Consider the following 27,547-nt stretch of genomic DNA (forward strand, 5'->3'; position numbering starts at 1 on the left):
CTGCCCATATTACACTTTCCCATAATCATTCATGTCTTTTAACATCCAAACATAAGTCACACATTGCTCTCTGCTTTCATATCAAGTTACTTGAGGCATCAATAGCACCTGATGATGTCCCAAAACTCAACTTTAGGTTTGGTTATTGTGTAAATACAAATATTTTAATTGAAAACTGACTTGCAAAAAAAAAATTAGCCGCCTATTTGATGACATATTTCTTGGCTCCTCCCAGTGGTAACATGAATAAATACACTGTGGCAGACAGAAATGACAGCCTGCTGTTTTAGAGGGAGGTAATGATTTACCCCGAAAAATAAACTGTGTTTATTTTTTAACAAAGCCGGAGATTGTTTAACTTTTCAATGAGAGGAAATAGGCGAACGGATATGATGTCGTTGCGCAACAGTTATGCTTTGATTGTAAAATATTAACTCAAGAGAAGAGATTCGATTAGGTTTTATTCCTTTTTCTTGGTTTTACTGACAGTTGATGCACTCAAATAAACAACATCTTATGAAGATAATATATTCCTTTATTAGTCCAGCAGTGGGGGAATTTGCTTGAACAGCAGCAGACAGGTAAAATACACACAAAAGATAGTAATTAATATCAAAACGGAAAGAAAATAATGTTGAAAACAATCTTTGCGTTCCTTTTCAGTGATTCACTTCACAGTATTGATTGATCTGACAGGCAGGCGCGACAAAAGTTTGAACTCACCTTGAACCTTGACCTTGAAACCTCAAGATGTTAGCATTCAGATGTTAGCCTTTAGCTCAAAGCACCACTGTGCCTGATCACAGCCTCACAAAGAAAAACACATTTGTTTTAAACTGTCTATACAATATATTTAATCTAACTTATCAATTATTACAGTATGTTTTAAGTACGCATTTGCAGAAAAAGAAGAAAAAACAAACATTAAAGATCTTAACTCATAACTAGCACTCATAACTAGCACCCCTAGCGGTACAGTAGCAGTACTACACAATACAGAGTAATTTCTTACACAACTGACTACAATAAAATACCTTTTATTGTCCATTTTCTTGTTTATTGTTTAGTGGCCAAAACGTTGCTCTGCATTGTCTTAGAAACAAACCTCTTCTGTTCTGTGGGATTGAACTCAAACCAGAGCGGAGAACAAAAGCATGAAGCACATCACGAGGCCGCCGAGCAGGAAGCTGCCGGAGCTGCAGTTCGGTACGATTGTTGTCCGTGTGGTTGTCCGTGTGGTTGTTGGGGTCGAGGTTGTAGTTGTGGAGGGTGTGGTTGACGCGGTTGTTGTGACGTATGCAGTTGTTGTGACGTATGCAGTTGTTGTGACGTATGCAGTTGTTGTCGGCGGTCTGGTTGATGTCAACTCCAAACCTACGAACAAATAGACAAGTCGTCTTGTGATTTTCTTGAGCAACGTCTTTCAATGAAGGACTGACATCAACCATGTTTTTTTTTGTGTGTGAATTTATTGTATCTTTAGACTGGTCAGGTGTTTTAAAAAGCAGCCTACTGGGAGTTAAATAACTTTAAAAAAATGATTAAATAAAATAATTTCATTATCTAAAATAAATAATAAAAGAAATGTAAACTTTATTTTAAATGTATCATTGAAATATTTAAAGTTATTATTTTAAAAAGTACCTTAGTGGAAACCAAACTAATTGAGGTTAAAGACAAGAAAGATTTCTGTTCACGCCCAATTAAATTATCTAAAAGAAAAGAGTATAATTTATTGGTGTATTATATTTTTGGTATGTTCAACAACTTTTCCCTGCATTTCGTTCGCTTTGGGTCTGCTGCTGCACCAGTGCTAAAAGATCAACCATATACACGTACTATAACATCAACGCAGCATTTATACTTTTACCAAAAGTTAGCTTTTCATGTTTAACCTTTTAAATATCAAGAATATTCACATTTGCAGGTCTTAACAACGAGCATGTAGTCGTCTGCAAAGAGTCGAATTAGAGGTTTGAGAAAAGAAAGAAGGATCAGCAGCACCTTGGACCTTCACGCTCAGCTTCACAGTGACGGTCCCAATGTTGTTGCTGGCGGAGCAGGTGTAGTTCCCCTCGTCAGCAAAAGTTGCAGAGTCGATAATGAGAACGTTGTCTTTGGAGGTTAAGGGGCTTCCTGACGGGAACGTCCAGGTGTACGAGGGGACGGGGTTTCCGACGGCCGAGCAGTTCAGTCGCAGACGGCCTCCCTCCGTGACGGTGATCGTCTTTGGATGCGATGACCCCTCCAGCTGAGGCTTATCTGGAGGTAACATGGGAACATGGCAACTTCCTCTTCTGCAAAGTGCTTGCATTCTGTCTACAAGCCAGCAGGGGGCGACTCCTCCGGTTGCAAAAAAGTTGAATTGTTTGGTTGAATTATTTCTTAGTTAACCTTTTTAAAAAGGTCTCAAATGCTACTTTAAAGTCTTTTTCAATACAGCATGATGTTCATTAAGTACATTGTGGTTTCATTTAGACCATAAAGCATGGTATGTGCTTTGGGGCGGGGCTACCTTGTGATTGACAGGTTGCTACCAGAGCTATATACTGCGTCTCTTTGCACTCATCCGCAGTCTAAATATTGTCACTTTTATTCACTGGTTGCATTAATACAGCCAAATAGCCGAAGTCTAGGCTTAAAAACCTTGGTACTGATTATATCCTGATTATATCGACTTCCTAAAAACAGTCTACGGTGTAAACTTAGAGATACACAAATAAAGGTTGTCTTAGGAATAGTTTAACATGTTTTGGAAATGCACTCATTCATTTAGTTTATGAGCGTTAGTTTAGAGCCGGGCTAGCTGCTTCAGTCTTTATGCTAGGCTAAGCTAACATGTTGCTGCTGTAGCTGAGCGTTAGTTTAGAGCCGGGCTAGCTGCTTCAGTCTTTATGCTAGGCTAAGCTAACATGTTGCTGCTGTAGCTGAGCGTTAGTTTAGAGCCGGGCTAGCTGCTTCAGTCTTTATGCTAGGCTAAGCTAACATGTTGCTGCTGTAGCTGAGCGTTAGTTTAGAGCTGGGCTAGCTGCTTCAGTCTTTATGCTAGGCTAAGCTAACATGTTGCTGCTGTAGCTGAGTGTTAGTTTAGAGCCAGGCTAGCTGCTTCAGTCTTTATGCTAAGCTAAGCTAACATGTTGCTGCTGTAGCTGAGCGTTAGTTTAGAGCCGGGCTAGCTGCTTCAGTCTTTATGCTAGGCTAAGCTAACATGTTGCTGCTGTAGCTGAGCGTTAGTTTAGAGCCGGGCTAGCTGCTTCAGTCTTTATGCTAGGCTAAGCTAACATGTTGCTGCTGTAGCTGAGCGTTAGTTTAGAGCCGGGCTAGCTGCTTCAGTCTTTATGCTAGGCTAAGCTAACATGTTGCTGCTGTAGCTGAGCGTTAGTTTAGAGCCGGGCTAGCTGCTTCAGTCTTTATGCTAGGCTAAGCTAACATGTTGCTGCTGTAGCTGAGCGTTAGTTTAGAGCCGGGCTAGCTGCTTCAGTCTTTATGCTAGGCTAAGCTAACATGTTGCTGCTGTAGCTGAGCGTTAGTTTAGAGCCGGGCTAGCTGCTTCAGTCTTTATGCTAGGCTAAGCTAACATGTTGCTGCTGTAGCTGAGCGTTAGTTTAGAGCCGGGCTAGCTGCTTCAGTCTTTATGCTAGGCTAAGCTAACATGTTGCTGCTGTAGCTGAGCGTTAGTTTAGAGCCGGGCTAGCTGCTTCAGTCTTTATGCTAGGCTAAGCTAACATGTTGCTGCTGTAGCTTGGAGACAGAGTGATATCGTCCCATTTAACGCTTCGAGAGAAAGCAAATGAGCTTGTTTACCAAAATGTTTAACTTGTCCTTTATTTCACTCTCTAAAGAAAGTGAACACGTTTTTTTTTTTTGCTTCGATGCTAAAATTGAGGTGTGTTGATGTCAGACTCACAGTGCACGGTGGCGGTGATGGTTTGTGACGTCACCACTGGAGGGCGCTGCGGTCCGTCAGGTCCCAGTTCCAGCTTGGCTTCACACCAGTACTGGACTCCATCGTCTTCTTTGCTCGGGGTGATGTTTAGAGAGAAGGTCTCGCTCACTGGTTTCACAGATTTGTTGTCGGACCGCAGCTGACCCAGCGCTGTCCGACCTCTGTAGAAGGTCACGGTGAGGTTTTCAACAGGAGCCACTTCCTGCACCGCGCAGCGCAGAGTGTACCGCTGACCCTCGAGCATCGGCCCAGTGTGGTCACCAAAGCTGACGGACACGTTATCTGGAGGCTCTGTGGAGACAGAGAGTCAGAAACAACTGAAGGTGGTTTATTACTCACTGAGATGACAAATGATTGAATCATCGTAGCGTTTCTCAGCTTACGGTAGAGAGTAACGGGCAGAACGGTACAACACTGGTAATCAGTATTGTTGTTATAAAAGCACAAAGGAGACGTGATCCACTCCGTCAGTCGGTCGATTGTCCATGAAATCGTGGTTCCGTTCTTACTGCTGTCTCCCACAGGGCTTTCCAAATTATATATGTTGTTGACTGAGCAAGCATGCTGACACACAGAGCAGCTGGCGGAGGCCGGGTCACCAAACTTCACCACCAGTTTGGACGGAGTGAACACCGGTTTATCTGGACAGTTTTTATCTACAACACAAGACGAAGGTTGTGGTTGTGTGTTGTTAGCATACAAGAAGAACCTTCTATTCTCATTATAAACAGTCTAATGTTTGATGATAGTGAAGTTTTAGCCTACATGTCGTCATGTATGTATGTAACGTGAACAATTAATGTCAAAAAAAGTCACGAGATTAAATAAAGACATGGACCAAAAAACTAAAAAGTATGGAAAACAAAAGATTAAGAATGAAAGGCATCTTAAGGTAAATTCAGACTATATACTTTAGATTTTAATAATGTTTACAGGGTAAATGGAGTTCCTTATATTATGTAGACGCTTCCAGAGAATACGGCAACAGTAATACTAATAACAATAGCAACAATATACAATTACAATAACTTAATTTGTCCTGCTTGATAAATAAAATAGAAAAAGGACGCATGACGAAAAGAATCATAAGTCAAATGTGATTTAATAATAAAAAGACACTGCACAGAACATTATAAAACATAAAACACTGGAAAAACATTTCATATTTAAGTATATTATAGTTATACAGTTTTGGAACCAGATGGGAAACTTAACTTACCACAACACGACATGTGGAAGCCAGGCAGGAAACTCATGGAAGCAACAACCAAAAGAATCGCACCGAAAAACATTTTTCCAAGTTATAGTTTTAAGTTTTTTCCAACACACAAAAACGTTCCCAAAAGGTGTCCAGAGAGTGAATGAGTCCGCTCTTTTTTTTTTTTAGGGGGTTTTCTTATCGCAGTCGAACAATGTTGGCAGGCGCCGCCTGTTTTTCCCTGATGTCGTCTTCATGAAAGTCTCCTGAAAGTAAAAGTGTGGCGCTCCAGACTTTAACATCCTCTCCTCACCAGATCACCTTCAAAGAGACTTTACACCGTCCGACTGCTTCACCACCTTCACTATCTTTCCTCTACCGACTGCCCTGACTCTTCTCTGTGAACACCAACAAAGAGAAAGACAAAGAATTTAAAAAATCATCCATGTGTGTAAATCCAAGTAGAGTTGTTGCCTTTGTGTCCCATGTTCCTCCTCCATTGTAGCCTTTTAAGGTGGTGACAGAAATCTAACAAAAGTTCAAGACCAGCGAGCTTTAAACCGCCGAGTTACCACATGGCAGACACGCTGATCCGGCACGTGACCCCTGCAGCCCGCCAGGCGGTCCACGCAGCATCAAAACTGAAGCTTTTTGGTACTTCAGGCGGACAATGCAGAGGACGATTTGTGCGTATGATTTCATGTGGAAACGGTTCGGGGAGGAAAACATTCCTCAGCTTCCCGGTGATCTTTATCGCTGCAGTTTCCTGAGAACCCCGCCCATGAAAACTGGGCACACAAGTCTCATCTATTCTTCATCAGCGCTTGTACAGATCGACTTCAACTCGCTTCGTAAGCCTTCAGGAAAATGGAGGATATTGTACATCACTGATTACAAAACCATCTGAACCGCTGAATTAGCAAAACATGCGTCCGTGTATGTTTGCTCAAGACTCGTGCTGCACTTGTGGGAGTCCTGCTGGATGCTGAAATCTACCTTCAATGGACAAGCGACAATAATAATAAAAAATAAATAAAAAAACACTCCTTTCTGAATCTGAAGCTCATCACATCAGCCAGAGGCCACTTTACGGCTCGCTGGCATCAGTTTTCTCGGGGAGTCTGAGTAACACAAGTAGAAGCCAAGAATGTCATGCAATGCGCTTTTATTATTAACAAACAAAATATGAACACACACCTTTTCTCTGTCTCAGAATGACATTCAGTTCATTTCAACATCGACGAAAGCATCTATGAAAGAAAAATGTAAAAAGAAATCCATCGTTCTGTAAAACCAGAAGTGAAATCTCTCAAAGAACTCGACATTTTGTAAAAAAAAAAAAAAAAGAAAAAAGTATGGCGGCTTCCAGCAACTTTTTACTTAACTTAAACTCCTTCAAAAGCCTTTTTAACGAGTCCTTCAACGTCTTTTCACGGCACGGTGAGGTTCCAGTGGCGTTCGTTGGGCAACACCTGGCTGAGCCGCAGGCAGCAGCTGATGGTGGGCTCGTAGTACACCTCCTCGACCGGCGCCGCCTCCGCGCTCGCGGGCGGCGTGAACAGCCAGCGCTTGGGCGCTTTGACCTGCGTTTTCTCCGTCACACAGCCCATGTCTAAGAGCGCCTGCGGAGAGGAGGTGGATGGGGGAGGGTGGGGTCAATGCATTAATACTTTTAGTATTCGATGCGTTAATCATTCCGAGGGTTAATGTGTCAACGCGCGCGATGGCGTCCGTCCGTTTACCTGCATCAGGTCGAGCACCGCCATGGGCTGCAGCACGTCTTTGTAATGCTCCAGCAGCGTCTGCTGCGTGAGTCCGGGCCGGGACATGGTGTGGTACAGCATGGCCTCCAGCATGCCCTTGCACACCTGCCGGTTCAGGTTGCCGTCCACCATGCGCCACGGCCGGCTGACGAAGCTCACGTTTTCCCTGTGTGGGGTTTAGAGGCGGGAAGAGGGGGATGACGCTCAAAGAAAAATTTGACTCAGAATCAAAATGAAATCAGCGGCGGGCTGCACTCACGCTTTGTGATCACCGTCTGCCGTCGTCGGATGAGAGAGCGCCTCTTCCTCTCTTCCGTCGCCTCTGCTCGTCCGTCGGGCTCCGCGGTCTCTGATTCCTACCCGTCTTCCCTCCGGCGCTCGCTCTCCCTCCTCTTCAGGCTGCGTCGGCTTTCCGCTCTCCTCGTCCAAGCTCAACGATTTGTCTCCGCTCCCCACGTCGGCGAGCTCCATCTGTTGCTCCTGATCCTGCTGTTGCTCCAGCTGTTGCTGTTGCTCCTGATCCTGCTGTTGCTCCATCTGTTGCTCCTGATCCTGCTGTTGCTCCAGCTGTTGCTGTTTCTGTTGCTCCAGCTGTTGCTGTTTCTGTTGCTCCAGCTGTTGCTGTTTCTGTTGCTCCTGATCCTGCTGTTGCTCCTGCTGTTGCTCCTGCTGTTGCTCCTGCTGTTGCTCCTGCTGTTGCTCCTCATTCGGTTCCTCTCTGGTTGCGTCGCCCGACAAGTCCGCCGAGTCCCGTCCGTCCTCGCCTCCTCCGTCCTCGCCTCCTCCGTCCTCGCCTCCTCCGTCCTCGCCTCCTCCGTCCTCGCCTCCTCGTTCGTCCAAGGCCATGGTTTTCGCGGGCGGCTCCTCGGTCTCCGGCCGGACTTCCCGCCTGGCTCTCTTGCGCATGAAGGGGATGTTGTGGTCCTTCTCCAAAAACGGGAGCCTGTCGGACGAGAAGCGCGACTGGGACCACTGCTTGGAGTTCACGGTCAGCAGCCACGGGTCGGCGTGCTGCGTGAGCACCCAGCGCACGCCAGAACCCCCGACTCTCACCACCTGGCCTTCTTCTTGTAACTCCTGGAGGAAAAAAGAGGGAGAAATTAGGAGGAGGAGGAGGAGGAGGAGGAGGAGGAAGAGGAAGAGGAGAATGAGGAGGAGAAGGAGCAGAAGAACAAGAAGAAGAACACAAAGAATATGAAAAACAAGAACAAAAACAAGAAAAAAAAGAACAAGAAGAAACAAAAGAAAAGAAAAAAAAAGAACATGCAAAGGGAAGAAAAAGAAGAACGAGGAGAAGAACAAGAAGAGGAACAAGAACATGCAAAGGGAATATTTAGAGTTTAGGAGGTGTTGTCTTTTAAAAAAAACAAAAACTTTCCAAAACCAAAAATATGAATAAAAAGAGTACGCAGTGAATTAAACATTAATCTGCTCTAATGTGAGCAGCACATTTTAGCACGTCTGGCTAACTAGCTGAATAGCAAGAGTAGAGCCAGTGTTGGCTCCAAAGCCAACGTTGCATTCTGCATTCATGATTTAGCAGCGCGCTGTCCCTTTAAGAGCCGTAACTGGGACTTCATTTTTTTATTTTCTTGTTAATGCACACTTCACGTGCTTCATTCACTGAAATGATCCACCACGAACGGCATTAGCAGCACGCGTGTTCACCTGCAGGTACTGCTGCAGGCCCCGGGTGCGTCCGGACCGCGGCTCCTTCAGGTGTCGGAGCGTCCGGTGGAGGTCGCAGGCGGCCACGCCCTTCTCGCCGGCCGCATCCAAGCTCCTCCGGAGCTGAGCGCACGCGTCGACGTCCTGCGCGGCGTATCCCCTCCGCTCAATCAAACGGCCGTCGCACTCCCGCGCGGCGTTCGGAGAGGGCGAGGAGGGGGAACAGGTGAAGTCGGTGAGGATGGAGGGCAGCAGGGACGGGCCGCATTTAGTCAAGTCCAGCGAGGTGGAGCCTACGGGAGAAAAAAAAAAAGACACAAAAAGTCAATAAACGGTCGTGTTCTGCAGGTGACGGTGTTGGTAGGAGTGTTTTCTTTGGTGCTTACTCTCCGTGTCGAACAGGTGGTGAGCAGGCGAGTCGCGCAGCTGCAGCCTCATGATGCACGACTCCACCACCACGTTGTCGTTGGTGTTGAGGTTACGGATTTTGACTGGCAACAAAAAAGCAACACAAACTCCATTTTATAACTGTCGTGTCTCTTTACGGACTAATCCATCTTTGATTTTCTTCAAATAATCAGCCAGGCAAGAGTCCGTATTTATGATATAAAATAGAGAAACAGACAATCTTCACATTTAAGGAGCGAAAAATAAAACAAGATTAATTTGTTTTGGGCTTTAATCAAACAGAGAAAATGGATTGAAACCCTGAATACTCCTCAACCGATTCATTCATCGTAAAAAATGAAAGCAGCATGATTTTTATGTATTAATAAAACTCTACCTAGTAGCTAATGAATTATAAATAAACTTAACATGCAATTTGCAGCATTTCACATTTACCTACATATTTATATGATTACTAAGTCAAATTTCCGTTTTGATATTTTGGCTTTTGTTTCTTTCGGTGAACTTTTAAAGCTCGTTTTAACACATTTAACATGTCCTGTCGTCTTTTTCTATGAACGTAAAGTGTGCTGTGAGCGATTGTGACTGTTAAATAAACTATAGCAGGGATTATTTCATTGAATTATTGTTCAACAAGTTCTTTTTTTTATTAGCTACAGCCCTTGTGAGAAAAAAAAGAAGCAAAATTATTATTTTTTTGCTTCTGTCACACATGCAGAAAACAATTAAACAAAGAAAACTGAAGTCTACCGATGCCAGGAGAGCAGTATCCGCGCATCATCAGGTAGTTGGTGTGAGACGCTTGATGTGCCTTCACTTCTAATTTCTTCCTCCCTTCACACTCCTCCCCGTCCTCTTCATCGTCGTCCTCTTCTTCCAGAGCCGCCATGCTGGAAGAAAAAAAACAAAAGTTTTATCAAACGACTCAGACGTGTAAAACCTTCCGTAAAACTTTTAATAAGCCTGCCGCAAATTAACAATATATTTTATTTAGCTTCATCTTCCATCATATAACATATCATAAAATGTGTAAAACAAGATGCAGTTGTTGCTGTTTAACCTTTTGGAAATTGTGCGAAAATCCTCCTGCGGCCATTTTAATACCCAGCATGCCCCCTTCAGACACTCTTTTGGCATAAAATATGTATTTCTTTTCCATTTTTGAACCGAACAACAATTTTTTTTTTTGGCTTAAACTCCTTCCTTCCAGGCCAAGACTTTTTTTCATTGTGATTTTTGTTGCAGATTCTGATTCTTTAGGTCCTAATCTTTCCAAAAAGGTGTCTTATTGGCCGCTCAAGGAGGCATTTTTGGGGAATCTGGCTCATATCATGCTGAATGTTCATACTTACGATCCAAAAATCTTTTAAAAGTGATTTTTTTTTTACAGATATACATTTTTTTCCCCCAAGACTTTGCTGAACAAACATAAAAAACCCTGAAGTGCTTCATTATCGTCTCGCGCTCAACGCCGACGCTGCCGCCTCACCTCTTGACGACGTCGTTGTCCACCAGGTTGCTGTCCACCACCACCATCTGTTTGGGTATGGAGATGGAGACGCTCAGCAGCCCCAGAGACATCAGGCTGAGCGACACCACGCAGGCTCCGCCCGGAGAGTCCATGCAGAACCGCAGCATGTCCGACACGTCCGGAGGCTCTGCCGGCTCTTCCTTGGCCTCTCCTTCCGCGTTACTCCGGTCGGCCGGCTCCTCCTCCTCCTCCGCGGTCGCCGCGTCCGTTTGCATCGCGGCGTCGCTCGCCGCCCTGCCTCCATCTTCCTTCTTTTGGCCTTGTTGGTGTTGTTGTTGTTTTTTCTTCTTCTTCTTCTTCTCCGTCACCTCCTCGCCGCTGTCCGACCTTTTCTCGGTCTCGTGGTGGAACTCCACCACGGGTCGGCCGTCGCCCGTCCCGTTGTTGATCAGACTCCTCAGGAAGCGGAAGGAATCGGTGCACAGCAGGGGGGGGAAGCGCCACGAGAAACACCTGAGGGAGGGAGAGGGGGAAGAGGGAGAGAGAGAGGGGGGCGGGAGAGAGAGAGGGAGGGAGAGAGAGAGAGAGGGGGGAGATAGAGGGAGAGAGAGAGAGAGAGAGAGGGGCAGGGAGAGAGAGAGGAAGAGAGAAAGAGAGAGAGGGGACAGGGAGAGAGAGAGGGGGGGGGGGAGAGGGGAAGGGAGGGAGAGAAAGAGGGGGGGGGGGAGAGGGGAAGGGAGGGAGAGAGAGAGAGGGAGATAGAGGGAGAGAGAGGGGGGGAGAGAGAGAGGGAGAGGGAGAGAGAGAGGAAGAGAGAGGGGGCGAGAGAGAGAGAGAGAGAGAGAGAGAGAGAGAGAGAGAGAGATGTGGGGGGGAAAGAGAGAGAGAGGGAGAGAGAGAGAGAGAGGAAGAGAGAGGGGGCGAGAGAGAGAGAGAGAGAGAGAGAGAGAGAGAGAGAGAGATGTGGGGGGGAAAGAGAGAGAGAGGGAGAGAGAGAGAGGGGGGAGGGAGAGAGAGCGTGGGGGGGAGGGGGAGGGAGAGAGAGAGAGGCGGGGTCAGTAAGCTTTGCAATCAAAAACGGGAAAGTAGAGAGGCAACGATTTCAATATTAAGACTCAAGATGGAAGATGACCTTTTTTTTTTTTTACCAAATATTTAACAAATATTTGGTAAAAAAAAATGAATGGAATGACTTCTTAAGAACAGCAATGTGATTTTTTTTTATACGACTAAGACAAAAAATAACCCATGAATAAACATTAAAAAAAGCGTGACAATATTTTTCCAATTCATTTTAAAAATAAAAAATACATAAAATTTAAAAAAGCGGGTAAAGTAAATAGGAAAGTAGGGGAATTAATAAAAAAATGTAAAAAGGCAAATTAAAACAGACATATACATGTGATGCATTTTATCAATCAAATATTGGCTACCTATATTTTTTTATATTCTTTTGGAACATTTTAATAAAATATGTATTTATTTAGGCTCCAATTACTCCATAATTTGGTTTGTAGTTACAGGAAAATAAACTCTGGTGAGGGCCGAGTAGCTGAAATGTTGAGGAATAATTCCTGGAAGACCTTTCGGACTTTTCTAAAACCTTCAGCTACAAATATATGAAAACACGTAAAATAAAACACGTCTCTTGTAAAAGAGACGACGTAAAACGTAATCCGAGTGTTCCCAGTATTCCCAGTGACCTCGGCTGGGCCGTGTACCTGTAGTAGGACTGGGACAGCTGGTAGGACATGGGCAGGATGGGCAGCGCTCGGTTCTTCTTCGGCCCGAACGGCTGATTGATGCGCCGGCGGTTGACGAGACCCATCTTCCTGCACTGGACGAACACCTGGCACAGCAGCTCCTGGTTGTACCGACTGTACATGTGGAAGGTCTGAGGAAGAGGACGGGCGGTTACACAGACACACGTGTGTGTGTGTGTGTGTGTGTGTGTGTGTGTGTGTGTGTGTGTCTGCTATCCAAGAGCGAGGGACAAATGGATGTCTTTAAAAAGCAGCTTAATACACATTAAATATTTTTTATTTAACCTTATTCTGTTTTTTTCTCTCCCCCCCCCCCGAAAATGTTTTTTTCTAAACTAAAACTGTGCTATCTCCTCAGCCACAGTTCAGATTTAATTAATTTAAAATCGCTAAAGTACCGTAACCCTTGTGAGAAGAGACTTGTTTTTTTTTTTAAGACAGTTAAGTTTGAATAATTCCGTAAATGACGAAGCGATTATAACATTTCACTAAAACATCCATAAGTCCTCCTTACAGCGGCGGGTTTCAGTGTGTGGGAGTCTAATAAATAAATAAATAAATAAATCTAGATCATTTTCTGATCTCATTGGTGCTCAGACTCTTCTGAAGGTGCAGTCAGTCTCCTGATCAGAGGACCTTACAGTTGAACAAGTTGTTTTCACACTTCTTAAGTCTGTATTTCTATGTGAAGCACTTCGTAGTGCTGTGCTCATGAAACGTGCTCCACAGTGTATTTGTGTACTGAATTGAAAAAAAAATTCAGAGCAGCGACAAACTATTTGCTATTTAAAAAGAACCGCTAAAATAAAGATGGCCGTACCTGAAAGGACCTGGACGACTTCATCTGGCAGTTGGTCATGGCCAGAGTGCTCTGGATCAAGTTATGCAGCACTATGGCGTGAATGTCATCCAAGCTGCAACGGACACACACAAAAAAAAAACATTAATTTCCAACCACAACAATTCAAACGTGTCAAGGAGAAGAAAATCTAACTGGCTCCTCACCAGTTGAGCGTGTCTTTCCAGGACAGCCGCTTGCTGTTCTCGATTGCAGAAACCTTGTACCTGTAACACACAGGCACAGCGTGACGTTCTATCCTGCACGCAGCTTCTCGTTTCAGCCATCAAACCACCTCCTCCTCTTCCTCCTCCTCTTCCTCTTCCTCACCGTGCAAAGAGCTGACGCTTCGTGTCCGGCAGGACCACGTTGCGAGTGCTCAGAAGAACGGCGCTGAACTTCTGCCTGAGCAGCTTGGTGTACTCGGAGAACGATTTACCGCAATCCTGAAGCAACACAGGCAGAAATATGAGACACACACACACACAAAAAAAGAAAAGAAAACGGCGACAATATTCGACAATATCACAAGACGACGCACATCTGGGTTTTCTGGATGAGCGGGCTTCTTCGCCTCCAGCAGCTTCATGAGAGGTTTGTCCTGGTAAACCTCGGCCAGACAGATCCTGCAACGCACAGCGGAGGAATCAAACTTTCGCGAGGTTCGCGGTGAACAAGTGTGCGTTGTTTTTCCGGCGTCGGCACCGACCTGTAGTTCAGAAGCGTCTGAGGGTTCTTGAGGATGTATCGGGTGCGGCGCCCGACGGAGAGGGACGTTTTATCCATCGATATCTCAAACTCCGCTTGGAGGAGGTCCCTCACCACGCAGTAAGGAACGTACGGCCTCTTCAACTGCAACACAACAACAAACACGTTGAGGAGTTTCCATCCAGACGAGTTTCCATCCAGACGAGTTTCCATCCAGACGAGTACAAACAACTGATCGGGACTTTTGACTCGTTGGTTGAATCGAAAGGTTACGCTTCAGAATACTTTAAATACTTTTTGGGAAGACGCAGATTCATTGTTTCTCTGTGGGTTCATCACTGTGAGTGAGGCTTTTTGCGTCGTTTACACATTGTCATTTGATAAATTATGAAAATATAGTTTTTTTTTTTTACGTTTTAAGCTAAGCAAAGCCTTACATGGACAGAAACGTTTTTTATCAGCGGTTCTCAACTGATCTGGCTCGTTTGTTTTACCTTTGAGCACAACTTATCTCATGTCAGAGGCCAAAAGAGATAAAAAATAATATCCAATATCTAACTAACAAAAGCAAAAAATAGCCGAAATGAGGAAAACGGAGAGAAATCAAAGCTAATTCTTAATTTTGGAGGACAGGAAGCAGGACAATAATGTTTGCTTTCACCATTTTTTTTAAACTACAGGATAGCTTTACCTCTAAAAATGATTCAAATGAAATAAAGAGTAAAAAAAAACGTCAGTCTTCGGTCCAACTGCCCGTTGACAGTAAACAAAGACCGTTACAAGAAGGAATCATTTGGATTGAAGAAAGGAAGTTCTCGAGGCGAAAAGGTTGGGAACCCCCAGCTCAAACGAACACGACTTCACGTGTGTGCTTGTTTCTCTGTTTGTTTGTTTGTTTCTCTGTTTGTGTGTGTGTGTGTGTGTGTGTGTGTGTGTGTACTTTGCTGTTGAGCAGGTGCGTGGCCACGCTGCACAGCATCATCAGCGAGTCCTCCTGCAGGGACCAGTAGACTCTCTGTCTGGTCATCAGTTTCAAAGCTCGGTGGTCCGCCTCGTCGTGCGCCGGGGTGCGTTTCTTGGGCTCTGTAAAAACAAAAAAAAACACAAAAAAATCATACACAATCAGACACAGGCACACAATCTGAAAGCTTTCCGTGCTTTTGTAACGCTCGCGCTGTACCCTTCTTCTTCTTGCGCGGGGCCTTGACGACCTCCTTCCTGACTCTCTTCCTCTTCTGTTTCTTTCCTCCGACCACCTGCTGGTTTCTGGAGGCGGGCTCAATGTCCAGCTGGTTATGAAACACACGGGAACAGTAGTTTGTAGCTTGTATTGGCCCTCAGATTTCTATTATTCTGTCCGTCCCATTCACACCAATGAGGTTTGTTCAACAAACAAAATGACGACATCAACACCTCAAAGACAGTCTCAATAATAATGGAACATTTCTAACCTTCATGAAGGATCTTTTACAGGACAGTTGTATCAGAAAACATCTTCAGACAGGTGTACCGAATACATTTGCAACTTGGTGTATATGTAAAATATCATGGACTCATACCTCAATGGTTTCTGCGATCAGGGGCCTCTTGGCCGTCACGTACCGAGGTGTAGTGGTTCCTCCTGTCACACACAAGACGCATAAAAAGTGATTCATCGACGAGTGAGAGAACTGGCGCAGGAGCGTTTTCCATCTGGTCAAAACGATGAGCAGCAAAGTCGCACGCAAAAAGTAAAGCGCCGCTTGAGTTTGTGTGTGTATTTAACACAAAAAAAACCCTGACGTGTCAATAAATGCATATTTAAAAGAATTAAAGTCGGTGCAGGCATCGGTGGTCGGTGGCAGTAAACTCACCGGCTCTCAAAGCGATCCTGAGAGCGTTTCTGGTCAACAGGCTCTTCAGTCGGATTTTATTCTCCTGCGACTCCAAACCACTCGACCTCTAAAAAACAACAACAAATAGATGAGGTCACATTATTCTGGAGTCGCGGACTCGGCGCTTCGTGCACGTGCACACCGCTGCGTACCGCTTTGACAGCGAGGAGGTGATTGGTCCACAGCCAGTTGCGTTTAAGATGAGCGAAGAACTCAGAGTGCAGACCTCCGGCTCCTTTCCCGTCTCCTGGTATCCACCCGTCTTCAGACACTTCACGACGGCCCCTGTGTGTGTGTGTGTGTGTGTGTGTGTGTGTGTGTGTGTACAGACACATTCACTCATCAATGTCACACACAGGCTATGAACTGGATTTACACTTGTTTTTTTTTATGTTTACAGTTAAAAATGTCAGCTTCTTTGAGGGGATCCTCTTCTAAATAAACACCAGGAACATTTAGCTAAATGCATTTATGTCGTTTACAGACGATTCTACATTCGCAGTGACTTTGTGACTCTTTTCAGTGACGGCTAACAACTTTGTCGAGACACAAATGTATCATTAGAGTAAGTTGGTGTGTTTGGCTAATAGCTAACAGCTAACAAAACCACCAGTACACACACAGCTGAGCGCACTGCTAATGGCTAACGTGGCTACAATGTTAATGCAGCATAGGTCTGGTCTATCTCTATCTTCCTCTATCTGTTTATTTTACACTCGATAGTAATTATATATATTACTGTTATCTCTCTCTCTCTCTCCACTTACTTGAGCAGGTATGACAATCCCACAAACACGTTGCGTTCATGCACAAAGGAAGGAGCCGGTGTTTCTTCATCTGTGGTGTTCCTCTTACTGCGGATTACCCCTAAAAAAAAAAATGTAAAAAGTGAAATTTCTACTCTTCCCACTCGGTTGCCAGTGCTGCCGAGTGATTTGTCTGCGTGTGTGTGTGTGTGTGTGTGTGTGTGCACGTACCCAGCGCCGTGTTGAGGCAGACACACATCAGGTCAAACCAGTAGTGTTCTACATCTTCGGCGGTGTTGAACGTGTAGCGGCGCCGCTCAAACGGCTTGTCGGGCGACTCGGTGACCAGCCAGTAGTGCGGCTCCGCGCTGGTGGTGTCCACGATGGAGGCGTTGCGCATCAGGTACACAAACACCTGGATAAGAGCAGATGTGGAGGGAGAAATAAGACACTCGTGAACAGAGAATTTACTACATTTTGACCTCTACTAGGATATTACAATATGCTTTATTTATAACACGTGCAATACATAATCCCATTTCATTCGTATACAGAGCAACAGACACTGGAAGCCCCCGTGCTCTGTGGTGACCTGGACATTGGATTTTATTTGTATTTATTTTTTCATTGGATTTTTAGACTTTGGAAAATAAATGAAAGACATTTTGAGTCACTTGAAAGCACAGTTATTAAATCTAATAGGGAAATTATTTTTAAGCAGCAGAGAAAACTTACGAATGTGAGAATGAACATTTAGTTCGGCTCATTTTAAACCAACTTTTAATGTCGCAAAATAAATGAATGCAAATTAGGTCCCAACCGTTCTATTAAATGGTTGAGATAAGTTTTAATTGTTCTTTCATGCCAGCTCATACGTATGTGTTGTTGTCTGGAGACACAGATCTCTGGTTTGTTAAATGTTTCACAGACAACGTAGCAATCAACTCTCCAAAATCCACCTCAAGCGAGCGTAAAAAGTCTTTTTTGTGCAATTAAGGTTAAGATTAATCTAACTTTTCCACTACAACTCAACTTTTGTAATGTAATACTTCAAAATGTGCGAATAAAATATGTGAATGGATTACTATTGATTACTTATGCTACCGTTAAATTACTAGAATAAAAAAAAATTATTTGGACGAACATCTGGTGTGAAATTAAGCCCTCATATATTTTATATATATATATATATATTATATATTATATTTCTATTGTTGTACATTTTAGATAGATTACATCTCTACCTGTATTTAAATATAGCTAATCTAAATTGGTTTGAAGTAAAATGAGGGGAAAAAACTCATAATGCTGTAACGACTTAAAAAAGTTAAAATGTGCATGTTCTGAACCCTTAAAACCAAACATCTGCTCTCTCTTTGCAGGGTTTTTTTTGCACCGTCGACAGGTTTCCTGTACCTGGTCTTTCTCCTTGAACTTCTCCATGGGGCCAAACTGCAGCAGACCCATGTAGACCAGCTTCTGCAGGTTCTCGTGAAATGAGAAGATGTACTTCCTGACGCAGGAAACAAAAGACACATTCTCCAGTCAGGACGAACGGTTTTCACAACGCTTCGTGGAGAAGAGCCGGAGAGCAAGGGGGGGGAGAGAGAGAAGTCACCGTTTGTAAAGCAGCTGCCTCTTCATTCTGGCCGGCAGCGCTCTGATGAGATGGTGTTGCTTCACGGGGTCGTTCAGGTATTCCTCCAGGCCGTCCACCTGTGGACACAAGACAGCGTCTCTCTTCACGCGCTGCGAGCTGAACATTCAGTTCATCGGGTCCAGATGTTACTCTGACCCCTCCCCCTTTTATATCAAGGGAACACTAAATATTAGAGTATAAATCAACACAATTCAGCAACAACACAAACTATACGGTGGAAAACGAGTCCACGCCTCTCTTCAAAAGACATTTAACAAAGAAGTTACAGAGATAACCTAAAAAAAATATGTCATAAGCTACAGAAGAGCACAATATATTTGCCAATTGTAAATAAATAAAACAATTTCACAAAGTAATTAATCAAATCATAGGTCAGGATTTTCTTTTTACGAATTAATAAATTAAACACTGGTTTATTATTTATATATTTATTCATATAAACGTCGACTTTCACTTCTCTTCTTTCAAAAAATAAAGTTGATATCACTTGATTTATTTATTTTTAATGGTAAGTTTGATGTCCAGTTCCAGATTTATTTATTAATTACCTTTGAGCAGCAGATGAATCGGCTTGTTCCTGCTCCAAACTGTAGTTATTGTACTGGCCTTTTAAAAATTAACTCCACTATCTGTCTAACCTCTAATAACAACCTTAAAAAAAAAGATTTCTCACCACATAATTGATCTGTATGACCTGGATGAAGATGGAGAGCGGGAGGCAGAGGAGCAGGTCGCCGACCCGCGCCCAGCCGCTGCCGAAGTCCGAGTGCACTCGGACAGGCGGCATGAATTTCTTCCAGGACTCTTCCTCGGAATAAACTATCAGAGAATATTATATTATCAAGATGGCTAGAAGAAGAAGAAGAAGAAGAAGAAGAAGAAATCTCATCCACGTGACACACGTGATGCTCTCTCAACCTTTCAAGCCACACCACGAGAGTACAGGTTGCTGCTTTATCCTTCACGCCCTCGTCTTCCTCACCTGCCGTCACGTCCGTCTGCGGCGAGTCTGCCGCTTGTTTGTCGGCAGAGCCGGAGGCGGCCGCCTCAGACGGCGGCGCTTGACCTTCGTTGGCGGTGGGGGAGGACTCTTTCGGGAGTTTGCCGTCGGGGTCGGCGTCCTTCGCGCCGGTCGACGCTTGAGTGGCGGACGACTGGGCGTCAGCGGAGTCGCGTATGCCCGGGTGTCCGTAAATCAGGTACCAGAGGAAGTTGTGGACGAGACGCAGGCGATGCATCTTGGGCTGGAAGCCAAACGTCTTCCCCAAGCCGCGGACTATAAAAGCAGACGAAGAGAGAAGACTTAAGTAGAGCAGCAAAGTGGGCAGATCGAAAACTATTTTCCCGACTGCGAATGTAAAATAAAAAGTTATCTTTTTAACTGGCTCCTGAATGCAATACTGTGCAATTCTTACACTACCAGCATTTATAGCAATGTTTTTTTGTATTCTTAATTAGTTTTTTGTAAGGAGGACCTAGAAAAATAACCTTTTCTCTGTATCTGTACTGTTATCTGTGCGTATGACAATAAAAATATCAGAACAGAACCTGTTGTGGGCTTGAAATCTTCAAGTTTTGTGGTCTTATCCTTGTTCATCTCCTTGGACAGGCTGGTGTTCCCACTCTCGGCCTCTTTGGCTTGTTCTCTGGCTTTCTCCTCAGCGTGCTGCAGCCTGGAGGACGAAGAGGGAAAACCAGAGACAGGACTGAGAAAATGTAATCTCGCGGTGGGAGAGCAGCGGAAATCAAGACATCCCATCCCATTCGTGCTCACCGTACAGCCGAGTAAGAGCTGGAGATTCTGAAGCGGACCTGTTCAATAACTTGGCTCACGATCTCGTCGCCGGGCTGAATGGACGGATCAACGACCATCTCCACCTGCAGGAGGAAGCACGTCGGACAGAGGAGGAGGAGGAGGAGGAAGGGGGAACAAAAGTTAGGTTGTTTTTTTTCTTTCTAGTTTGCATATTTGTTACACGAGTGTGCTCAAGATTTAGTACCAATTGTGCTGCATTTTTGATGATTTGTCATCTTAATAAGTAGTAAATATGTGAGTAAATGCGTAGAGGTTGTTCCATTTAAAGAGTTACTATTCACAATACATTGAATTATGCATAACTTCAGTCTCATAACAGTTTCCGTGCTGTGATTTATTGATTTTCTATCGTGTGTCACTTTGTAAACCTCATCACTAGCGAGATGAAGTCAGATTAAATACCTTAATCATTATGTTAAAAACTTAATTATTGATTCCTTTAACATATTTCTCAAAAAAAAAGATTTTTTTCCTACATAAATCACAACATTTTAAACGTTTTGCCAACTGACAACATGCTTGTAAATGTCTCTGACCATCCAGGTGCGATGTGTGCGTTTACATTTTTGGTGATCCCATCCTGTATGACGGTGGTCTTGTACACCTTGAGCAAGCCTTCTCTGGACAGACTGTCCACGAGGCGCAAGACGGTCTTGCGGCAGCACTTTGAGTTGATCCCGTCGTTCTTCTCTTCTTCGTTGATGATCTTCTGCAGCCTGCAGAAAGACACACGCTTTAATTCCTCGGACTGTGCAATAAAAGGCTTTGAAGTTAATTAATTGAGGGGATACTTCCAAATGTATTGGCTCGGGGTTGTATGAGGTACTTATCCGCAGTTAGAAGATGGCGATCGGCAGCACGGAGGTAACAGTTTCTGTCAAAGAAGTCTTGTGAATTTAAAGCCGATAACAGCTTCAGTTACCTGATGAAAGCGCCGTCTGGAGTCAAGATGAACACACTCCAAGCGGAGCTAAACTGTTATTGATTTATTTCTTAAGGGTATTTTCTGTTAGGTGGCTGAATGATATGTTTTGTCTCGCTCTTCTGTCTGTTTCTCCACACTGGAGATGACACACCGCCTACGGATAAGTACCTCGCACGACCCGAGCTCTCGGTTTAAAAAATGGTAGCGCTGGAGACCAACTGACGGGAAGAGACCCTCGATGATCCTGAAGCTGCGGACCGCCTCGATGATCACGTTCCTCCTCCTCAACAGGCGGTACGTCTCGTGAGACCTCGCCAACGACCGCTTGGCTTTCAAACGGCCCTGAAGGAAGAGGGATCGAGTCGGTTAACTTTCCAACGATCTGTCGACAGATAAATACGCAGAGTGAAAAGAAAAAAGGGAGCAAAACACTGACCCGCGGTTTGCAGACCTCTTTGACGAGCACAATGTCGTTTTCAGGCCGGTTATTGGCTGCGTTCGAGTCCTTCCTCCCAGGTAAGGGAGGACTGGCGGCGCTTGATTCTCCCTCCTCAGCTGCAGCTTCTTCTGACAGAAGAGATCGTTTGAATTTAATATGATTGAACAGCACGAAAGGTTGCAATTTTGGAGAAAATTACATTTTATAGACAATGTTTTATTATAAACACACACTTGAGAAAAATTACAGAACATGTTCTTGTGCATTATTCTTGGGCAATACCGTTACTATATTTTTTTACCTTTTGTTGTAATTTGGTTTGTAGGAGGACAGCAAAATATGCTTCTTATTGTAAAAGTGACTGTTATATGTGCACACGACATGAAAAATGTCTTGAATCTTTATTTAAGTTGTCAATTATAGTCTTTATGAGAAAGAAAATTGGAATCGACAGGTGAGATTTAAGAATTAAAACTGCAATTAATGCATTTCTAGTCTTTACAGATTACTTCCGTGTCATATTTCCAGCAGCATTGTTCATTACCGTGTGACAGCGAGACCCTTCAAGGTTCTCTTACCTGCTCTGGGACTGGACGCCGAGTCAGATCTCGTACTCGTCTCGCCGTCGCTGCCGGCTGCAGTTTCGCCCGAGCGATGACAGAAGCACAAAGAAATGGGGATGAAGAGAAACAAATACTTTTGGTTTGGCCGTGTGTCGGCTGTGAAAAGGGTTGCTGGGTACTCACATTCAGCTGGCGTGGTTTGTGCGACGCGGATCTCTGGACTCGTTTTCACACTTTTCCCTCGTGCCGTCTGTTCTTCAGCTCCCGGCTTTCTTCCTGCTTCACCTGCGTCTCCATCCGAGGCTTCACCCGCTTTCTTCGCGTCGTCCTTCCCCCCGCCGCCCGCTTTCTTAAACTTCTTTGCCGCTTGGGGTTTGGTTCTCTCTTTCGCCGCCGGCGGTTCGGAGTAAAGGAGCTTCTTCCGCTCCTGCTCCTTCGCCACCAATTGGAGTTGATTGCTCACACCGACACACCTGTCAGGAGGAGTGAGCGGAACGACAGCATTTGACACGATGCTCGTGTTAAATGTTAGAAGTTAGAACATCTACACCTGGTTACGGATACACACCTGTGGCTGATGAACCTTGTCGTCCTCTGACGACCCACGTCCACCATGAACCCCTGCGGGGTGAAAGACATCATAGACATTAAAATGAGTGAGCAGGAAAATGAAAACAACTTCACAATGTAACGAAAAAGCCCTGGATCAATACAACATTACTTAAAAATGCTCATTTTCTGTATAAACTATTTTACCGAAGCACATTTTTATGAAGAGTGTTTCCTATGTTTTGTCCACCTCATCTGTGAACATATAATACAATCCAAGTGTGGCTGAAATTCAAAACAATTGTCTTCATCTAGCGTCTGTGTGAGGCTGAATTTAGGCTGTACGCTAAGTGCTAACAATATGGTTATGTGCTCACAATCATGATGCTAACGTGCTAATGTTTACCATGTTAATAGCAAAAAAGGGAAATTCATTCTGTGGAAAAATTATGAGATAAAAAGTCAAAATTATGAGATAGAAAGTCAAAATTATGAGATAAAAAGTCAAAATTATGAGATAAAAAGTCCTCATTATGAGATAAAAAGTCCTCATTATGAGATAGAAAGTCAAAATTATGAGATAAAAAGTCAAAATTATGAGATAGAAAGTCAAAATTATGAGATAAAAAGTCAAAACTATGAGATAAAAAGTCAAAATTATGAGATAAAAAGTCGAAGTTATGAGATAAAAAGTCAAAATTATGAGATAGAAAGTCAAAATTGAGTTGGAAAGCCTTGCAAAGGTGTCAAAATCCTTTTTTTTTTTACCGGCACTATAATATGCAACTCAGAGCTGAAACATTAGACAAAAAATGGGCGGAAAGCCCAAACACATCGGACAATTGAGAGTCTGCTGCCAACATGACCGCGTTCACAGGCTGACTTCCTATTATGCAAGATATTTAATCTCAAACTGCACATTCATTAGCTATTGTTACAGATTTAGTTTGCACTTCACTGACTTTTTAGGGAGTTTTTTTGAACGGAAGTAGTAACAGTGGAGCCAGCTGTTTATTCATAAAATGTCTCCGTGTGGGAACCATCGTGTTTACGGCGTAATTCTCACCTTAATCAAGCCATCCCTCTCCAGCCGGCGGCAGATCATGCGACATTCCAGTTTACCGACGCGCATCCTTGTCCCGACATCGCGCTGGGTGATTCCCTTTGTGCCACAGGATAACACTGCATCACAACAACAACAACAAAAAACAAAGAAAGTTATGTTTAGGGAATTACAGCGCAATTAAGAACATAAGAGATGGAAGTGGGACATTTATTACACCGCTTGTAAGAAGGTGGAAGAAAAATATGAAAAATCTCTCCGTGTGTGTGTGTGTGTGTGTGTCCATTTAACCTGCTACAGGCTCATTATGAGGCCGTCGGTTTATTCAGACTCTTAAATGGGAAACAATCACGGCGTCGTGATCTAAAAGCGACTCGAGAGTTTATTTATGCGACCGCCACGTGAGACTGAAACCACAAGAGGAACCAAACCTACCAAGACGATAGGCCTGCGACAGGATGTCGGTCTCCATGTTGCGCCCCTCCGACGGGAGCGCTCTGCTGTCGTAATCTTCGTCCTCGTCGTCCTCGTCGTAATCCTCGGTGACGCCCTTCTTTGTGTACGGCTTTAACAGTCTCACACAGCGCACGAGCACTTTACACCCTGCAGGACACAGGAAAGAGGACGCAGAGCATTTATTTGGCATGTGGAAGCAACGCATTTTTAGCAGGAACTTGAGCATTATGTTTATTTTTTTTCTCCTTTCTTTTTGTTCGGCAAGCTACTTTTTTAAGATGAGATAAGATAACAATTTGAATATCAATGCTAAAACTTTCACGCTCATCTTCCATTTTATTTATGTATAGCATCACTTAAAATATTCCTTTTCATAATATCACAAAATACTTTTTGTCTTTGCATATTTTATTAGTCGTCTAGGCAAAGATACGATTTGATCACAAAAGTCAGCTGCAGCAACTTGATAATTGATTCATCATTAAATCTTTTTTCAGACAAAAATGCCTGAAAGACAAAAGAAAATCAGCTTTGCCAATTTGCATAAATCAATAAACTGACATTTTACAGATGAAACAACAAATGAAGAAAATAATCACAGTGATCTATAATAAATTATTACTTTCAGCCCGACACACAACACATTGACAAAGTAATGCTGTTTAATAAACATTTACACAATGTTAGTGAGTTCTATTACTCCTTATGTTTAGGGGATTTTATCTATATAACCTAACTTTGACATTAGGGAACTGTTTACACTTTCAATATCCTGAAGATTTAAAACGATCAGTCATGAACCTCATTGCGCATTTTGAAATGAATCATTAAAGCTGAATCCACTAGATCACAGTGTTTAAGGCAATTTCTCAACTGGGCTACAACTTTTTGTCTGATATTGCGATGACATACTGTCTGTTTCATGTGTGCAATGCAGTATCATGTTGTGCTTCTACGCACTGACTTGTGACTCAGTGGCACGTTACCTTTTTTGTTGATGCAGGGCCCGGCGGAGGGATCCAAGTCCTCCAGAGGGTACTGGCAGAACTCAACCAACTTGGCAGCTCGCATGTATTGAAATATGCGCTTAAAGCTCCGTTCGTTCACGCTCTGCGAGAAAACACGCAAGTTATTACCACGAACAGAGACGCACTACCCCGACGGACACTCACAGAGCGATACTCACAGGAAGTTGTTCTTTGACAGCCACAATAGTAGCAAAGTGACTCGGTGTCTGCTGGAGAAGGTTGGACACGTGCTCCATCAGTATGTCGTACTTCGTCCTCCTGAAAGAGCAGGCGGGGTTAAGGGGAGATTCTCCAAGAGAGAAACAAAGACATGGAGTGGCAGAGATCACAGAATAAACTTCAGTTTTGTAATTAAATAAACATTGGGTTTGTTCCCTCTTGATATTTTCAGTTTAGTAAAGAATTAAGTAGCGTGTTTAAGGCGGAGGAAAGATGCATTCAATTGGAGCTGTATTTTTTTTTTTAAACGAGTGAACTTAAACGAGAAGGAAGCCTGATCTCATGATTTGTGTTTATGTATGCTAAATGAAAAAAAAGCTTCCTTTTTCTTGGAAAATGCAAAAGAAATCTAATTACGTTTCTTAAAATTGTAGCACTGATCACTTTATCCAATATGCAGCGTCCCTTTTATCCAATTCTGTAACGTATGGCTGGATGCTTTGTGTCTCTATTACTGCAGACTTCATCACACAGCTCGAAGCGTTCCCAGAAAGGATGAGTTTCTTAAACCTTACTGGGAAAATAATTAAAAAAATTCTCCCCAGAATGATGACATTATCCCATTGGCACTAAACATACGGTAAACTTATTTGTAGTTATTTGAGACACAGACCATAAACAGACCTGTTTACATGGAAGCGTTTGAGCAGCAGAAGAATGGAGTGCTGCTGTTGACCCGAATTCATTCGTGTGACGTGAGACTGCATGGTGACGAGTCCGTGTTTGACGAGAGACTTGCGCATGTAGTGCAACTTCCGGGCATCGATCCTGTGGGAAACACAACACTGGTTGTCACACAGCGAAACGCATGAGCCGCAGCTTATCACACCTAAGTGAACACCGAGCAGCGGCGACGCTGTGCCGAGCGGGTGAGCTCCTACTTGAAAGCGCTTCCGTGCAGATCCCTCTGCAGCTCTCCTTGCCACCGAGCTCGGCCCACTCGCTCCAGCACACAGAAAGAGTCGTCGTTCAGTATCAAATCCGGATCGCTGTCGTCACCAATGAGGGTTCTGAATCGTACCACCTGAGACGCCACCACAACAAGCTTTCGGCCATATCTGTAGAGGGATGGGTTAGAAAGAAAGGGGGAGGGCGGAAATGAGACCAATGTAATTTACTGAATGACTTTCGTGCGTCTTGAACACGTCTATATAGCATCAAGAAAACTCTACGAACTTTTCCAAAGCCTCCTGCAAGTTGAGTAACGGGGTGAAGGTCTTGGAGCGGACGTGCTGAGTGACATCTGTTCTCTCTTTGAGAAGCACGCACGAGCCTTGAAGCCCTTTCTTGTTTTCTAGAATGATGTGGATCGGGTAGATGTCTTTCCGCACTCCAGAAGACTGATGTGCGGCTTCGATGCCCGTTTCTGGGTCGATGTCTTTAAACCTGAAGAAAGTGCATTGAAAGACAAAATCTGCATTAGGGCATTAAAACGTGGAACATGCGTATCATCTCGAATGAAGGAAAGTACTACATCCAGTGAATGAAACACTTTTTACAAACCATAATGTTCACCGTGCAAACTTAAATTTATTAAAAATAGTAAATATTTTTGAATGTATCTAAACTCAGACCACAATCTCTTCTGGGTTGCTGATCAGAGATTGTGGTCATTCACATGAGAGTCGACATAATAGAAACCCTCTCCAAGTACAAAAGTCTATAAAAAAAAAAACAACAGTCTATAAAAGACCAACACGTTGATCCACATCTCCCTGAAACAAGGGTAACAATAAGCAAACATTATAACCCTTATTGAGGTCTGACTTATCACAAGGATGTTGTATTATACTCCATTTATTTTAGCTAGCTAAATGGATCTCAAACTGACAACTGGCTAAGCCAGTTAAATATCGTGTAAAGTGAATTATTTGATTACAACAACGGTGTTTGAGCCTCTCGTGGTAGAAGCAGAACGATAAACTCACCTGTCAAACAGCACCACGTCGTCTCTCTCCTTCGGCAGTTGGTAGAACCTCAGGTCGGCGTTGTTGATGAGTGACTTCCAGATGAAATCCTTGGTGCTGTCGTCGAGCTTGAGGGGGAAAGCAGGCTTTATATCCTCTAGTCGAATCCACAGAGAGGGAAGAGTTATTCCGTCCAGTCCCTCCAAGGCCACTTCATCCGCAACGATGCTCAACGGTTCCATAGTATGGAAGCTAACCTGCTAGCTTAACATTAGCTAGCTCGTAGCTCGTGTGCTAGGCTAGTTTCGGGTTCATAAATTCACCGGGTGTTAATAAAAATAAAATTAAAAAAAATAAAGATTATTCGCGTGTTGAAGTTCTTTCAGGTCAGCTGACTGTGTTATCTTTATTTTATTTTTTTAGTATGAATACAAACTTGTTTACAAAAATGCCTCCTTCAACTACTGACGTTCTTCATCTATTGCGTCACTGAGTACGCGATGGCGTCATATTTGAACTTTAAACTCACGTTGACGTTA

General features: G+C 43.8%; 2 protein-coding genes across 5 annotated transcripts; both read right to left on the minus strand.

The window, feature by feature from the left end:
- Nucleotides 1–512: 512 nt before the first annotated feature.
- On the minus strand, nt 513–6,215 carry LOC137792855 (cell adhesion molecule 1-like). 2 transcript variants are annotated; one of them, XM_068588633.1, is made up of 5 exons: nt 5,166–6,215; nt 4,330–4,602; nt 3,908–4,237; nt 2,005–2,262; nt 513–1,374 (listed from the first exon to the last, which is right to left on the minus strand). In XM_068588633.1, exons 1-5 carry the CDS (start codon nt 5,236–5,238, stop codon nt 1,130–1,132), a joined length of 1,179 nt encoding a protein of 392 aa, XP_068444734.1. In that variant the 5' UTR covers nt 5,239–6,215; the 3' UTR covers nt 513–1,129. The 2 variants fall into 2 exon arrangements, with proteins under 2 accessions (XP_068444734.1, XP_068444735.1); XM_068588634.1 differs by lacking the exon at nt 4,330–4,602.
- Nucleotides 6,216–6,292: 77 nt separating this feature from the next.
- LOC137792854 (general transcription factor 3C polypeptide 1) lies at nt 6,293–27,478 on the minus strand. Of its 3 annotated transcripts, none has more exons than XM_068588630.1 (41): nt 27,030–27,478; nt 26,278–26,487; nt 25,983–26,159; nt 25,726–25,869; nt 25,041–25,140; nt 24,841–24,964; nt 23,834–24,001; nt 23,402–23,517; nt 22,355–22,407; nt 21,970–22,259; nt 21,802–21,858; nt 21,221–21,348; nt 21,008–21,126; nt 20,422–20,575; nt 19,818–19,921; nt 19,592–19,716; nt 19,026–19,319; nt 18,717–18,862; nt 18,002–18,099; nt 17,800–17,896; nt 16,615–16,798; nt 16,405–16,504; nt 15,790–15,922; nt 15,617–15,704; nt 15,323–15,384; nt 14,944–15,052; nt 14,704–14,846; nt 13,765–13,907; nt 13,597–13,681; nt 13,386–13,501; nt 13,223–13,282; nt 13,038–13,131; nt 12,176–12,348; nt 10,473–10,967; nt 9,734–9,873; nt 8,962–9,066; nt 8,576–8,868; nt 7,702–7,984; nt 7,167–7,671; nt 6,887–7,073; nt 6,293–6,766 (listed from the first exon to the last, which is right to left on the minus strand). In XM_068588630.1, exons 1-41 carry the CDS (start codon nt 27,248–27,250, stop codon nt 6,575–6,577), a joined length of 6,615 nt encoding a protein of 2,204 aa, XP_068444731.1. In that variant the 5' UTR covers nt 27,251–27,478; the 3' UTR covers nt 6,293–6,574. The 3 variants fall into 3 exon arrangements, with proteins under 3 accessions (XP_068444731.1, XP_068444732.1, XP_068444730.1); XM_068588631.1 differs by having other exon boundaries at nt 7,717–7,984; nt 21,221–21,351; XM_068588629.1 differs by having other exon boundaries at nt 21,221–21,351.
- Nucleotides 27,479–27,547: the final 69 nt, after the last annotated feature.

The sequence above is a fragment of the Clinocottus analis genome, unplaced genomic scaffold, assembly GCF_023055335.1.
Source record: "Clinocottus analis isolate CAN_PGR_092001 unplaced genomic scaffold, fCliAna1.0.p SCAF_22, whole genome shotgun sequence".
NCBI lineage: Eukaryota > Metazoa > Chordata > Actinopteri > Perciformes > Cottidae > Clinocottus > Clinocottus analis.